Genomic DNA, 16376 nt, shown 5'->3' with positions numbered 1-16376 from the left:
ACAAGAAATAAGGGCTTTTGCCACGGAAAATTACCGTGGCAAAAGCCCAATAACCGTAGCAAAAAAATAACCGACGGTAAAATTTCCGTTGGATTTCCGTCGGTTAGGGAGCCGCCGTAAAGAGATACGACGGTAATATCCGGGGGTCGGTTCTGCTCCCTTTAGCTACGGTAATACCTTACCGTGGCAAATACTTGCATTTATGCCACGGTAATTACTTACCGTGGCAAATACTTATCTATACCACGGTGATTATGGATCCTATTTTTCGCTACCGTAATTTTGAACCGTGGCAAATACTTATTATTATTATTTTATTTTTATTTTTTCCTTTTTTGGTGGGTTTATATTTATAAATCCAGCACGAGAAAGGAGAAAAATAGAAGAGAAATGAGAACTTCAATTGATTGGCTGGGGATATATTTTCAGAAAAGAGATATTGTAATCAACATTTCTTCAAAGAAACGCCTATACATTTCATGTAACTGAAGACTACATGACTTTGAAAGAAGAGAGAAGATTCTCTTCTCTTTACAGGATACCCAGAGATCAATTTCACAAAATGATCAAGAACAAATTCCTATCAGCTGCAGCATGCTCCCCTTTGAGAAACAGTTCCATCTCAACCTCCTGCTGACCCTTGTGGACGTCCATAGCCAATATTGATGCCAGATGACTATCATCACAACCAATAGGATCAGATACCAGGCCTTGTTCTGATTCTATGGAGCTTGTTTGAATGTTTGCAGTTGAGATCATTGGTGCTACCTGACAGATACATTGATCATGGTTCAGCAAAAGATCAGATGGAAGAAGGACTTACTTCAAAACACATATCTGCAACTGTATTGTCTCTCATGGGAAGGGCTAAAGAAATACTTGGGCTGCAGTGATTACAAATAGAGATGTAGGCATAAAGAAAACAAATAGTCCTATTGATTTCCCTAGCTTTAATCTCAAGTGAAAAAAAGAAGTTTTAGAATGAATATCAAACGCACATAATAAAGTGAAACTGTGTCAGCAAATAAGAACCATCTCTTTGGATCAAAAGCAGTTAACCGTGAACTCCTAGGAAATTACTGCTAAACTCTAAAAAAAAAATTTTAAAAAGAATTTCATTTAGAAATTTAAGATGGAGCTGGACGAAGCCTCCTGTTTTGTTGTCTAACTGTTTGTTTCCACTTGAGTGGGACCTAAAGAAGAAAATTAATTGGTAGCAGGTTTGCAATTTGTTCACAATTGTCTAAACCAAGTCAAGCCAGAAGATATGGTCATGGAAGTTCTTGAACTTGCTGGTTACTTCATTCAGTAACATCATTTGACAGTTTGACTCAATATGGTTTGTGAAAAATCAAGCAGGTTTACTATAGCTCCTTGACTGTACAGGATAGAAAGAAGAAATTACTAATTTGCATTCACATTTCATTCATATTATGAGGGAACAACAAAGAAGTTGAACAGAGCTGAATCAATAGCTCAATGTGGCAATTTCACAGTAGCAAATGAAAGAGAATTCAAACTTAATATCTTTCAAAAGGTCTAAGACCTAAGACTCATATCCAGAATACCATTTGCTCAATAGGTTTAACTTGTTCCAATCAAAGAAAATCTAGTCATGCATGGATGTATATTAACATCAACACAATATTGCCATGATCTTATCATAAATAAATCAAGGTATTAATCTCCTTGGCTTTCACAAGCCTTTCAAATCCCTTAAAGAAATGCCACCCCTGAACCTTGCTGATTCTATGGAGCTTCTTCTTCTTCATTCCAGCAATCTTCAAGCATTCAACAAGAAGCCTTTAGTCACTCCAGCAGCAGCCACATAAGCACAGAATTCCCCCACCCACATTCCTTGTCTCCTATCACTCTCACAACCCTCCCCCTCCCTTCCCCTGTTTTGCGCAAGGTCTAGGAACCCCCCCCCCCTCCACTGCAGACCCTTTCAAGCCCTTCCCCACCCCCAACAGCACCCTTATCACCCTCCCCTCCCCCACCTCTCCCTGAACCCTACAGCTCCCCTACCCCCTCTCCTCCCCTTCAGCAGCTTCAAAACCCCATACCCTCTAGTCTCCTTTTCCCCCAGCACCTTTAACTTTCCTTTTCTCTCCCTAGGATCACACCACCCTTAGTTCTACTATTATTCTCCCAATTAATCCTAGTTTCCCTAGTTCAGAAAAATTCCTGCACTTCATCTTCTTCCTCTGAACTTTTTGCAAATTATTTTCTTACTACTGAAACCTAAACCTATTTCAATTCAGACCATACCCCACATTCCAGAACATCAAACACAAACCAATAATTCAGTCATTTGAAGGGGCACACCATATCACATTTGAATGCTGTACTGACTTGATAAAGGAAAATATTTAGCATATTAATCCTAGAGGCCCCAGGGAGTAGTGAGAGAAAGAGAGAGGAACAGAGGTGTATGAACTCATTATGAACAGATCTTCACCATTTTTCTTTGTAATTGATAACCTGCAGACCAAAAACTAAAATTTAAAAATTACAAAAGCATTTGATACAGTCACCAATTCTGATTTCAGTAGGACAATCATCACATCAAGATATATTCTGTTCTTGCAAATGGGTAAGTTACTGATGAAATGGATCCTACTATCTGTTTTCCCTGCACATAAAATATGTGCTAGGCATCAAAGATATAAATCATGTGTTTGAGTGGACAAGGTGGTGCCTTGGTCCACGCATCATCCAACTCCTTGAGGCAACTAGACCCAGTGACAGTCATGCTGCCAGTGATTCTATAGATAGTTATGACAGAATTGGCATCTAAAACTACTGATTTAACTAATCAAGATATAATTGCAAGCAGAATGATAATGCATGATTGACAAAGGCACCCAAAGATGAAGCGGAAGGACATTCTATCAATGGAACTTGAACCTAAAGATAATGTTATAACTAGAGAAAAATCAAAACCAAGAATAGGGATCAAGCAAGGATATTGAAAGTAAGAACCATACTCACCTCAAGTACGTTGTCAGTCTTGCATTAGGAACTCTATGTCAGCCCTGAGCGAAGAGTAGCCACCCTGGAGCGAAGATATCTCTTTAGCCTGACTAGCTAGCTCTTTAGCCTGACTAGCTATCTCTTCAGCCTGTGCCGATATTGTTGCCTCTAATGTGTGTATCTTAGCCCGCAATTGTGTATTCTCTTTAACATATGACTTGTTGAGCTCTCTTGCTGTCCCATGTACTTGTGTTGGAGTTATTCCAACTCCACACATCCGTACTCGACCATGGACATCTTCACCTACACAATCTCTAAAAACTTCATCTTGCACGGCAGGGTCCCCTCGCATTTCTTCAGGAATTTCATTGAGTTGTTTTTCCATATTGGCCTACATTTGAAACACAAAAATCAGTTACAAGATATATTAATTGAAGCTATAAAATGATAGTACCTCATTTATGATTTAATAACTTACAATGATCAAGTTAGCAACCTCGTCTGTAGGGTCACATGTAATCTTGAACATTTCCATACGAGTGGGAGGTTCTTTCTCTGGGTGCTCCTGACGCTAAATAATTAAGAAACAATAAAATATTATAACATGTGAACTTCCATAAACAACATCTGAACTTCCATAAACAACATTTATACTTTCAAATTACATCATATACCTTTTTCTCTCGAATTACAGCAAAAGAAGTCTTTCCTGTGTTGTGCAATGATTTTAAATTTTTCCTATTGTCAATATTGCGGGCTGACATAACCTAAAATATTTTCAAATACACAGAATTAGATTAGAAATATTATTGCTAACATAATTTACTATTTTGTCACAAGATGAGCTAAATTCTAGGCATCATACCTGACTAGCCTTTTGGCCCCATGTCTCGAGGAGTATATTCCATTGTTCTAATGGAACACGCTTATCTAAATGGGCTAACCTCTCCTCATGTGTTCCGTACTTGTTGAACACATTTACCTTAAGCTCATGCTTAAAATCCTTCCATCTTTCATTGAGCTTAATTTCCACCCAACTCCTTAAACCATCAGGGAGATTGAATTTTTCCTACAAATATAATATGGTAAAAGTTAGTCTAGCTCTAGGCAATATATGAATACAAACATCTAAATATTGGTAAGAAATATGATATGGGAAATATATCTTACATATATCTTATCCACCGCGTCATCTTTCAGAGGTTGTGGGATTTTCCTCCAATCAGAATAGGATAAAGGAAGTAGGTGTGCATCCCTTGCTTTAACTCCAACCCAAGTCATTAACTTTGCAGTTGTTTCGTTGCAAGGTTGACCATTATCATCAATTTGTACATCAATTTTGCCTACGAGTTCTTCAATCGCCTTCCCTCAAGCCGGCCCTCTTCCAGATTTCTTGCCACCTAAAAAATTCAATTCTAGTGAGATACACATATTAACTATTAGTTAAACAAACATAAATTTGCTAAAGATGTTTAATCTCTTACCTGTAGACCCTGAACTCGAAGATGGAGGAGAGAACTCATTGTCACTCATGTTTGGCAACAACCTGCATGAAGTAGCAAATAACTTAACAAGAAAAGGAAGAAGTACATCCACATATGCTGATGGAACTCTGATCATGACTGTTATTTAAGACTTTTATTTATTGACACAATATGCTCAAAAGCTTCAGTGAAGACCCCAGAATTACTAACACTAGAAGAGAAATTTTTGAAGATACAAGTTTGATAGACTGCCATATTGTCTTGAAAATGCAAATAAACGAGTTTCTGTTCATTAACAATAACTCTCTTTCTGTGCAGGCTTTCAACAGTTTCTTTTTGCTAATACCATAATTATCAGTAGTCAGGGCCAGCAAGGTGACTCTTGCTCTTATCAAACAGGGTAGGAAGTTCATCTCCAGTACTTTTGTTGATCTTTCCTTGATGTAACCTATGATTCAAATCATCAAACTAATACAGTCCCAGCCTCTCACGCTACTCATTTAAGCAATAAAAACAAACAAACATCTTCCAAAAACCTCAGCTTGATAATTCAATTTACTAGTTGCATTCTCAGCTCTAAATGGCACCAAGCAGTAGGAGAAACAGTTTCATGCCTCACACAAGAGAAGACCTCCCAATTACAGATTCAAGAGCACTGAAGCAATATTAAAAAAACACAGCAGCAGAGAAACCCCACAGGGAGGGAAGGGTGAGAGTTGGATTGTGATGGTGAATGAAATTGGGTGATCTACATCCACAAGTGTAATAAAGTGGTTAACACACAATGTTGATGGTTCTGCTACATGCTTAAACATGCCTTTGACTTCCTACAATATGCTTCTCCATCGTTTTGGACTGCAAATCGAGGAAAAAAGTTGCAAGATATTGAGAAATCAAGGACAAAAATTTTATCAGAGATTATCACAAGTAATTTATCCTCTATTTAAGGAAGCAACTAGTACATGAAAATGACAGAGCAAATTGATAATTAATCAATGGAGATGGGAAGCAATATACCAACACATGGAAGGGAACCAATTGTTTGCTTGATAGGAAAGAAAGGCATCCAAAATGCATTTGTGCATGTTGCATGATTATCACTGATGTAAATACACCACCGACACAACGAGAATGTCTTGTTCTAGGTGCTTGGGCGAGGAGCGGTAAGTGAAGATTGTTAAGGAAGTCAAAAAGAAAATGCAAGTGGTTGATTGACAAACTATTCTGGTTAGCACAGGTTCTTATTGTTCCTAAAGCTCTAGACCTCGAAGACAGATATGCCTTTGGTCAGTGTCTAATCTTCAGCTCTGCTGATATCCCACTGTCTAGCCTCTTCACTGATTGGTGAGAGTTAATCCAAGAATCTCTAATTTGTCAAGGTCACCCCGAAAGCAAATAAATCAAAAATTTCTCTTTGAAAATTGAAGAGGCAACAAATAGTCATTGAAACCTCAAACATATAACAACTTAAATTACAATAATCTACAAGGGCACGGAATTAAGGATATTGTATCAACTCATATTCGAAAGATAATAAATCCAAACACATCATGACATGTCATCAAACAAAACAAGTTGGAACCACTCACTTGGCAAGCCTAGCATACTCTTCATAATTTTCAAGTAACATCTTGCCAGCCTGTTCATTCAAAGCTGATTCTGGAAATGGCTCAATCAATAAACACCTGACAACCTATAAGAATAAAGAGAAACCACCATCAGAAAAATACCAGATGGGATTTTGAAATGAACCAGGCCCTGTAAATGCTGACTTAGAGAAATCTTAAATGACTCATTGCATCCAAAACTAAGTTGCTGATTCAGAAAATTGACTTTCAGTTTTACATGGTAGAGGACAAATGGATTCTTTCACAATTCATGAACTGTTGAAACTTGAAAGTCTAATGAACAAAACATAGCTCATTACTCCAAACCTACATAAGCATTTATAAAGGATAGCGAAGCCTATCCATATGGTGCCCAGGATTATGCTCAAAATCTTCTACTCTTCTTGCTCTGAACCTACATCCCCCTGTTCCTCTTGCTCCTCTTGCTTCTCTTCTTCCTATAACAGGCAATCAAATAAACAACCAAGACACCAAAGAAACATTCAAAATCTTTTGCTCAATAAAATCCCAAAACTGGTTGAAACAATGATAACAGAACAAAACAGAACCAACAAGGAAAACTACCTTGAAGGTTTCCTTAGTCTTTTCATAATCTTCCTTGAGCTCTTGTGCCCTATCAATGTAAGGCTTCTTCTCCTGAAGAAGCAATGAACCATGAAAATGTTAACTGAAGAATACAGGCAAAAAAAAAAAAAAAAAAAAAAAAAAAAAAAAAGAAAGAAAGAAAGAAAGAAAGAAAGAAAGAAAGAAAGAAAGAAATATAGCACATAAACAAAGAGGATATGATTATTTACTCACATCATCAGTCATAGATTTCCATTTAGCTCCACCTTCTTTTGCAACCTTTGTTATTTGATTTACAACAAATGTCAGTAAAGTTAAAAGCAGAAATCCACAAGACAAACACATAAAAAAAGGAAACGAACATTTTAATTAAGTAATAAATAGATAAATATTACCGATTTATTTCCATTTGGGTTCTCTTCCTTGAATGATTTTCTTAAGTCATCCCTGTAACCAAACTATACTATTAAAAGCCATCAAAATCAATAAGATAAAGACAGCGGCAGAGAAAAGGATAGAGACATACATAAAAACGAAGAAGACACCAGGATGACGCTTAGGAGCTTTTAGGTTTTCTACTTTCTTAACAGATTCGGTCTTCTTTCCCTTTGATTTGGACGACACAGATATCCTCTTCTTTTCTGCTGGCTTCTTCACTTCTGTAGCTTTTTCTATGATACGCAGCTCTGAAGGAAACGGAGAAGACCAATCAGAAAAAGATCAAATGCTAGAAAAATGAAAGCAAATACACCAACGTACTCATCGATAAACTGAGCAACCATATAATAGGAACATAGACATGCCTAACGTCATCTTGATTTTTGACTCAATGCTACATTCGTGCATATCAATAAGCGCCACCAACTAATATGTAATTTCCTCCATAGAACCTGACCAAAGAATGATGGATTTATTAATAAAGCCAGAAGGTAGAAGAGCCCGAAGCCACACAAGAATAAAAACAAGCAGATAGAGAGCATTACTCCTGGTGCAGTGCCACTCATTTTGGTTGCAGGCTTTTGAGGGCCCGTCTTTATCTCTCTCCTCTCGTCTTCTGATCATCTTTGTCTTCCACACCTCCTCTTCGGCTGCTTCTCTACAATCATCACATACAAAATATTTGGAATCCCTATTCAGACTTCTGTTTTTTGCAGGCATCACCAACACCCATTTATCAATACTAGTATGCTTTTCTATCCTTTCAGACAAATAGCTTTGTGGTACAATGGAATGGGCGAAAATTTACATATATCTTCTAATGCGTCCAAAATCTGCTCAGCCCTTGGATCTCCACGTAGTGTCCTGCAAAACAAAAGCGTCAGATGTGGCCCGACCGCTGGGGTCGGGAGTCCACCTCCGAAGGCTAAGTCAGTTGATGAACTTAATCACAAACGGCTCTGCTAGAAGCACGAGCTAATGAATGAAGAAACGGGAAAGGTGATCTAGATAGCAGGACGCTGATAGTTGAGGTCTATCAGTATGTATCTGAACCTGAGTCTCAGATAGTATTCTCCTTGATTGATTGATCCGTCCCTCACCTTGTATGGTAGTGAGGTTTATATAGAGTGTACCTTCGAATCTCCTTCGTTGGATGCACTCGAGCCTTCTTCGGGTAGTCGTTGGATCTCACTAATAAGATCTGTTGAGCGATAGACTTCTACTAGTTTGGGCTAGTAGAGGACTCCTGAGATAACCGTTAGGTTATGCGATAGTTATCCCTTTGATGATGATTATCCGCAGCCGTCAGTTTGAGTCTGCTGTCATCAGGGTGATTACCCTAATCCATAAGTAAGATTAGGGCACGCTTGCAGCAAAATAATCTTTCTTCTTCAGCAAGCCATCTTCTGGATCCGGTTCGCTCGGGAGTGATTCGGTTTTCTCCATCTCGACCTGGGTCAGGGGTCGGACCAGGTATGAACCCGGTCTGATCATAAACTCTCCATATCACGAGCCCCCCAGACCAAGCGTTCGGTCGATCCCGAGGGCTTGGTTTTTAACTGGGTTCGTCGTCAGGTGATGATCTCTGCGTGCTTCATTAAATGTCATATCACATTTAATGCGGTGGTCACTTTTCCTCGAGCGTTGTGAGTGTAAGGCCACATGTCTCCGTTGCAGTTGATCTGTCGTGGCTCACGTCATCCAAGCGACGGTTTCCGAATGCCTATTTCGGATTCGTGAGTTCAAACTTTCAAAACGTCTTTCAATCTTGATCGTTGTTTTTGAATCAATCTCGATCGTTCAGATTCCCGAACACTCGTGCGGGAGTTTTAAAAGCGGTTCGTTGTCTTCGTAGGTTTCATTCTTCCTGTCTGGAATTTGAACCTTTGTCGTCGTGCCTTCGCGCCTTCCTGCTCTCAAGCTTCCGTCTCCTTGAATCGGTAAGTTTACTCGATCTTTTCTTTTTGTAGTTCTTCGAAACGAGTAATAGCGGACGATAGGGCTTCTTTAGTACCCCATGTTGGTGATAGCGGTGATGCTTTTGCTTCTCCCGCCCCCGACCAGTCGGATAGTGATAACAAAACCCTAACCGTCCTCTGGCGGAGTTCGCTGAAGTTTCTCAAAAAGGTTTTGAAAGAAAAACCGAAACTTCTCCTGTCCTTGTCGAGTCTGGATCTTCCAAGATCGTTGATTCCTCTAGGCAACCTCAAACCTCCGGGTCCAATGGTGGGCCTGGCTCTGTTCCCTCCATTTATAATGGAGAAACTCTTCTTTCTGCTATTGAAGATTTTGACCTTCCTTCCTCATATCAGGTTAGGGCTCTCCACCCTGATGAGAGGGTTGATTCATCCCTTTCGGGTGAATTTTCTCTGTACATAGATACACTGGAAAGCGGGGTTCGCTTTCCCTTTTTTAATCCTTTATTTTCCACGATTTTGAATCACCGGAACATTTGTCCCGGAATGCTCCTCCCCAATAGCTGGCGTCTCATCGTCGGCTTCTTGGGTTTGTGTTTTGAGCTTGGCATCACGCCATCTCTTTCTCTTTTTGTACATTTTCATGTTCTTTCTATCTCCCATCCTCCCGGATGGGTCTTTCTTTCCAAACGCAATAGGGTTGAACTTGATTGGAGGGGCAGCATCCTCGCCAAAGGAATTTGCCCTTCTAACCACAAAAGATGGCGCGAACGATATTTTTTCTGTCGAGCGCCTCCATTAGATCTTAACTTCCCGACCACCTGGAGGAGGTTTACTTCTTCGTCCGAAAGTAACCGGGGCCTTCCCTTATCTAAAGAAGACGAGGCGGCCATCTTGAAGATCAAATCCATTCCGTGGTATCAAGAGATACATGGATATGAAATGGAGTATAACTCCATCCTTGATCTTGGGGCTTGGCTCATTGTGAGCTTCTAACCATCATCCTTTGATTTGACTGAAGTGATATGTCTTGAATTCCGATTCTTGTCCTTCTTCTTTGCGGTGCCTCCCCGAAACGAACCACGAAAGCCTGCGGGTGAAGGCCGCTAGAGCCGTTGTGACAGCCGAACAATGATTGCCCAGGGTCTTGACTGCAGATCAAGAGGCTTCTCTTCCCCCTCCCGACCCCTCTTACAGGGGTACCAGGAATATCAGGCATGTAGCTGATGTTTCGGGTAAAGGGAAGAAACCAATGGTGGAGAGGGCCACCGTTTCCTCCTCCGTCCGAACCAAGAGGAGGCATGACATAATTGATGCTCCCTCCAACAAAAAATCCAAAGCTTCGACGGATGGTGAGGAAGTCTTCCTCCCCGGTGGACCCCGAAGATGACCGACGGGGTCACTCGGGATCCAAAGAAAGCTGCAGAGTGGAGCTCTCTCAGTCTTGCTCCTTCTGATCGCCAGGAGTTTGAAGCCCTGGATGACACCTCCCTTGTGAGTCAATCTACAAGGTAACGGTCTTCTTGCTTATTTATGTTTTCATAATTTCTTATGACTTCTTCTGATATCTTCCGTCTTCCCGGGGAATGTTGTGTTGAGCTTTTATCAACACATGGAAGCTTTGAGCCGTGTTGGTCGCACTCGGCTCCTTGCTTTGCAAACTTGTGAAGAGAAATTGGCCAAGGCCAATTCCGAAATAGACCAGTGACTGCAGCTCTTGTAGAGCTGCGAGAAAAAGCATGAGGAAGAAGTGACCTCCCTCAAGGAAGCCCTTGAAGCTTCAAGAATTCGTGTCTCTGCTGCCGAGCGCGAGGCCGGGAAGCAAAAGGCAGCTGCCACGTTGTTTGGTGACCGCCTTGAAATTAAGAGTAGGGATCTCGAAGAACATCCGAAGTTGGCAATCCCTAGCAAGCTTTGAGCATATCAAGCCAAACCTTCGGAAGGAGTGCATCCGGAAATACCTGGACAGCGTACCTTTCTCCGAATTGCTAGGTTTCTACAACATTCGGGCTTACCGCATGGGGCGGAAACGACGTTTGGGAGCGGATCCTTGGAACGATCCCCGACTTCGACACTTGCTCCTTTTCGTGAGGTATGCCACCCGGAGGTCTTCGGGAAAGTTGGTATGGATCTCCCAGGCCCGGGCCCGGGGAGTAGATGATCCTTTTCCAACTGACCCTCAATATGAGGCATATCTAGATGACGAGCCGGCACTTCCAGAGGAGAAATCACAAGCCGAGTCTCAAGTTGTTGCTGTGTAGAGGATTCAGCCGATGACGTTCTTGAGGAAGGCTCTTCTCGGGATCTCGAGAAAAGTCATCCCGACCCGGGGTCCCTCGGGCAACAATGAAGAAAAGGTTTAGGGTGTTGTTCCTTTGTAAAGATGTACCCTCATTTTAATGAATAGACAGTTCTTTATTCATTTTGGCCTCAAAATTTCCCCATCTCTTGCCGAAGTATTGCCTTGAATATCAAAGTATTAATGATAAAACTTATCACTTAACTCTTCATTCCTCGCCGAATAATGATCTTGTAGAAATATTGTGAAGATGCGTTTCGGGAAGATGCGTTAATCTTCCCCACCACTTCATTTATTGCAGAGTCCGCACGTTTCCCTTCTGCGAAGTTCAAACGTTTTCCTGCTTTTGTGTACCATTCACTGTTTCCAATGAATCAGAAATACCTCCATTATTTTAATGGCGGTGCGACGATTGGAGGTTTCTCTTGCACCAGTGCTCGCTTCCACATGTTCCCATGTGGCATCCCTTCGACCGTTGATCTTGCTTTTTGCGGATTTCGAAGCGTCGTTTTGATCTGGGTCGTCGGTTGTCCTTAGCCTTCAACCGTCGTCTTATACCTGAGGCTATTTAAAGCCTTCGTGGGTACTCTCCATCTAACCCGACTTCCGCAAGATAGATTTGCTAAAGTGCCAAAGCAACCTTTCGTCCTTCGGCTGCCTCCGTATTCCTCGTACTTCGACGACGGCTCTATCCATTTCCGAACAAGTGAGTTTTAGATTTCTCATCTCCTTCCCCTTTTCCCCCCAAAGTAAACTGCACAGTAGTTATACTTGGGGTTTAGTTTGTTGGTGCATCGGATGCTTTAGAAAACTAGGGTTTCCCCATTGTTGCTTGTCGTTTATTTACTGTCTCGATACGGCTGCTCTTTTTTTTTTTTTTTTTTTTTTTTATAGTGGTGGCTCCCAAGATCAACCCGGACTTTATCGAGCAAAATCTTGCAAGAATAGCGTTCCGTCGGTGGTGATTGGGGCCGGTGCGGTGGTTTCAGCTAGTGAATCCTCCAAGCGTAAGGCGGCTGCGGCGGTGAATCTTCAAGTCGATTCCTGCAGCTTCGTTGATGCCGTCCCTGCGCCTCCTTTGCCCGAAGTGACCGCTCGTCTTTCCCGGGAAGATCTTGATCACTCCGTTGCCGATGGTCCCGGCGGCAATCCTGGCTGGTGAGCTTTGTTGGTGAGCCTATCGGTGCACCCCCAAGGAGACTCTTCGGGCATCCGAGGCAACTATGTTGGCGTCGATGAAGGTGTGGCCCCGCAGTGCTACTCCTATTTCTAACTCCAATGCTTGTTTGGCATCCTCCTCCTCTCCTTCGAGTTGGAGGATTTTGCTACCGGGAAGCGCCATCGGATGACAAGTGATGAAGCTCATCCTTCTCTTGGTGTAGTTCGTCCTTCTCTTGATGTAGCTCATCCTTCTCATCCTTCGCTTGAATTAGTGTCAAACGAGTTTGACGGAGCGTTGGAATGGTGTCTTGCTACTCGAATGACTTACGAGAGCGCAGTTCTTTCCAAACTTCCGGATGAAGTCTTTACGAAGTCACTTGGTGATGTAAGTCTTTCTTCATTATCCTCGGGATTTTGAGAAATTACTTTTCTGCTCCTCGCTAACTCGAAAGTTGTTTGCGGGAGTCTTCTTTGGTAACTTCCACAACCAAGTGGGAAGCGGTTACTAGACTCGGTAGGTTGAGCAATGAAGTTTCTAGGCTTCGGGGAATCTCTGAAGCTAAAGATGTTGAGATTGCTCGCCTTCGGAATCTAGCTTGGGAGGTGGCGGGAGAAAAGAATTCGATGATTGGTCGTCTTCGGTCAGATTTGGATGATGCCGGGGAGAAGATCCGGCGGCTGGAACGGACAGTTGGAAAGTCGGGAGCTAAAGGATCTGAAACATTACCCGAAAGGCAAGCCGTCGTTCCTTTGCCCGAATCCCTTCCAACGATGTTCGCAGAGCTGCGTCTTCAAGTATTTACACGGTAAGCCTTTTGTTGATATGCTTGAATGCTTATAATTTGCGGGCGTACCGGGATGGTGAGAACGAAGTATGGGAATCAATATTAAGGAAAGATCCTCATTTTGATACGACTCCCTACAATCTTGTTTGCCATCCTGAAGTATTTACCAACACGGGTATTCCTCCTCCCGATTGGACCAAGGATAAGATTGATCCTCCACCTTCCGATCCGGATATTATGCAATATCCGGAAGATTCTCCTGTTTATTCTCCGGCTGGAAGAAGTCAATTATGACGAGCTTGTGCCGAATGCGAGTTTGGTCGAGGACCATTCTTCTCCTCGGACAAGTTTGGGCAAAGAGTATGAAATTGCGAGAGGATTTTCTGAATATTAGAATATTTTTGTAATCCTCATTTCTTCTCTTCTTTTCCTTGACTCCTCTCCAATGGTTGACTCATATGTTTGTTCTAGCAAAGTCGCATCGATCTTGTATAACTTGTTAACAGCCACCTGTAATGACCTTCTTCTTTGATCGAGATTGTATCCAGCTCTTGTAATTGTTTTGATACTTGGCCTCTTTAGATCTTCGAAGAAATAAGAAATTACTTTATCTTGAACTTTGCTAGCCACTTGAATCGCCGTTGCATTAGGTCTTAGTTGTCTGAAACAATGCCTACACTTAAGGATTTCGGGAGAAATACAATAAGTCTGAGAAGGAACTCACTCGGGTTTTAAACCGATGCCTTATACTTAAGGATTTCCGGAGAAATACAATAAGTCTGAGAAGGAACTCACTCGGGTTTTAAACCGATGCCTTATACTTAAGGATATTTCAAAAATTCAATAAGTCTCGAAGGAACTCACTCGGGTATTAAACCGACGCCTTGCAAAAGGAACTCACTCGGATTTTCATCCGATGCCCCGACTTAAGAAAGTTCGAAAGATTTTCCATAAGTGTTGAAGTGTTGAAGGACCCACACGAATTTTCATCCGATGCCTTATAGTTGGATCTTGTTCTTGAATGTGTTCTTGAATGTGGTGTATGATGCCCCCCAATCAAAAGATAGTTTGTTGAAAACCAAAAATTGCATTGATTGAGTTGAAAATGATTACATCACGAACAAAATTGAAATCATCTTCAAGGATAAAACTTTTTGAGATGCCTAGCATTCCACGAACGATCCAATTCTTTCTGGGAATCAATGCTCTTCAGCTTGTAAGCTCTGAACCGACCGGTTTCACAACCATATAAGGTCCTTCCCGGGGAAGGGTCCAACTTTCTTTGGTGACGCGGGTCGGAAGCTAGGGTGTTTCTCAACACCAAATCTCCGGCTAAGTACCGACGATTCTTCACTCGAGTATTATAATGAGACGCTATCCTTCTTTGATAATGTTGAGTTCGTGCTATTGCCTTTGCCCGAACTTCATCCAACAAATCAAGACTATCAAGCAGTCCTTGTTCATTTGCTTTTTCCTCGAACTCACGATCCCTTAACGTCCCTGCCATTATCTCCACCGGTGCCAATGCTTCGGATCCATATGCCAACCTGAATGGAGTTTCTCCTGTAGGTGTTCGAACCGTAGTTCTATAAGCCCACAGTACATTATATAGTTCTTCGACCCAAGAAGCTTTGTCAGCTTTGAGTCTTCTCTTTATTCCTTCTAGTAGCGTTCGGTTAGTAACCTCTACCTGGCCATTTCTTTGGGGGTATGCCACTGAGGACATACGATGCTCGATCATATATGTTCCATAGAATTGCTCAAATTGTGGACGATCGAACCGAGTACCATGGTCGGTGATAATTATCTTTGGAATCCCAAAGCGATATATGATTGATTCAAGCACAAATTTCTCCACTTTTTCTCGATAATTGTCGCCGGTGCGGCTTCTACCCATTTTGTGAAGTAATCAATTGCTACTATCAGATATTCCCGTCCGCCCGATGCCTTGGTGAATTTGCCCATGATATCAATTCCCCACATTGCAAAGGGAATGGAATTTAGAATTGAAGTCATAGTCTCCGCCGGGCGCCTCGATACTGTAGCATGAATTTGACAGTTACTACATCGACGAACGTAGTCCATAGCAGCTTCTTGGATCTTAGGCCAATATAACCCCAGTCTTAGAATTTTGTGGGCCAGGGCTCTGCCACCCATGTGAGCGCCACAAATTCCTTCATGAACCTCATCCAAAGCTGAGTTTGCTCCTTCGGGGCCTATACATCTCATAAGGGGTCCAGCATAAGATCTTTTATATAGTCTCCCATTCTGAATGACAAATCTAGCTGATCGAATCTTGATCAACCTTGCTTCTCTTGGATCCTCGGGTAACTTGTCATCTCTTAGATATTCAATTATTGGATCCATCCAAAGAACGTTCTGCTTCTATATAAGAAATTTCTTTCTCATGATAACTTGGAAAAGTTACCTCTTCAATGTAGACCGAAGGGTCTAGATTTTTTTCCTTGGCGTTGGCTATCGGGATAGCTCATCTACCACTGAATTTTCATTCCTCGAAATCTGAGATATCTTCAAATTCCGAAATTGGTTCTGAAATGCCTGCACTATCTCCCGATATTTTTGCAAGCGTGGTTCTTTAATGCCATACTCCCCTTGGACTTGGTTGACTATAAGTGAGAGTCACTATAAATAGTAACATCTGCAATAGCTAATGCCTTTGACAACCGAAGTCCTGCTATTAGGGCCTCGTACTCCGCTTCGTTATTACTCGCATCAAATGCGAATCTCAAAGCATATCGAATAATGAATCCTGCCGGACTTTTTAATAGAATTCCAGCGCCTGCTCCATCTTTATTACTCGAACCATCGACATATACCTCCCAAGTGGTTGGTATAATGGGATCTTCAATGGTAGGTTCCACTTTGGTGCGATAGTTTCTACTACAAAGTCGGCTAATGCCGAGCCTTGATTGCGATCCTGGGCTTAAAGCTCACTTGGAACTCACTTAGCTCAACCGACCAGGATACCATCCTTCCGGACAAATCAGGTTTGTTAAGAACTTTACTAAGAGGAAAAGTTGTAAATACCTCAATTGGATGAGCACTGAAAATATGGCCTTAGCTTCCTGGCGGCCATCATGAGAGCCAGAGCTCGCTTCTCAATC

The 16376-nt window shown here is 41.8% G+C and overlaps 2 protein-coding genes across 2 annotated transcripts; both read right to left on the bottom strand.

Moving 5' to 3' along the window:
* Window positions 1-3119: 3119 nt before the first annotated feature.
* LOC149023860 (uncharacterized) lies at window positions 3120-4337 on the bottom strand. Its single transcript, XM_089143367.1, has 5 exons — window positions 4147-4337; window positions 3842-4045; window positions 3455-3547; window positions 3280-3367; window positions 3120-3124 (listed from the first exon to the last, which is right to left on the bottom strand). The coding sequence occupies exons 1-5, from the start codon at window positions 4255-4257 to the stop codon at window positions 3120-3122; spliced, it is 501 nt and encodes a 166-aa protein (XP_088999493.1). The 5' UTR covers window positions 4258-4337.
* Window positions 4338-6064: 1727 nt separating this feature from the next.
* On the bottom strand, window positions 6065-7656 carry LOC149023859 (high mobility group B protein 7-like). Its single transcript, XM_089143366.1, has 8 exons — window positions 7636-7656; window positions 7456-7516; window positions 7179-7338; window positions 7048-7099; window positions 6887-6931; window positions 6653-6724; window positions 6399-6525; window positions 6065-6153 (listed from the first exon to the last, which is right to left on the bottom strand). The coding sequence occupies exons 1-7, from the start codon at window positions 7654-7656 to the stop codon at window positions 6463-6465; spliced, it is 474 nt and encodes a 157-aa protein (XP_088999492.1). The 3' UTR covers window positions 6065-6153; window positions 6399-6462.
* Between the last annotated feature and the right edge of the window lie 8720 nt (window positions 7657-16376).

The sequence above is a fragment of the Hakea prostrata genome, chromosome 2, assembly GCF_041222555.1.
Source record: "Hakea prostrata isolate BN-2017 chromosome 2, UWA_Hpros_2, whole genome shotgun sequence".
Lineage (NCBI taxonomy): Eukaryota > Viridiplantae > Streptophyta > Magnoliopsida > Proteales > Proteaceae > Hakea > Hakea prostrata.
The sequence above is the reverse complement of the archived record's forward strand: the minus strand, read 5'-3'. Positions and strand labels throughout refer to the sequence as shown.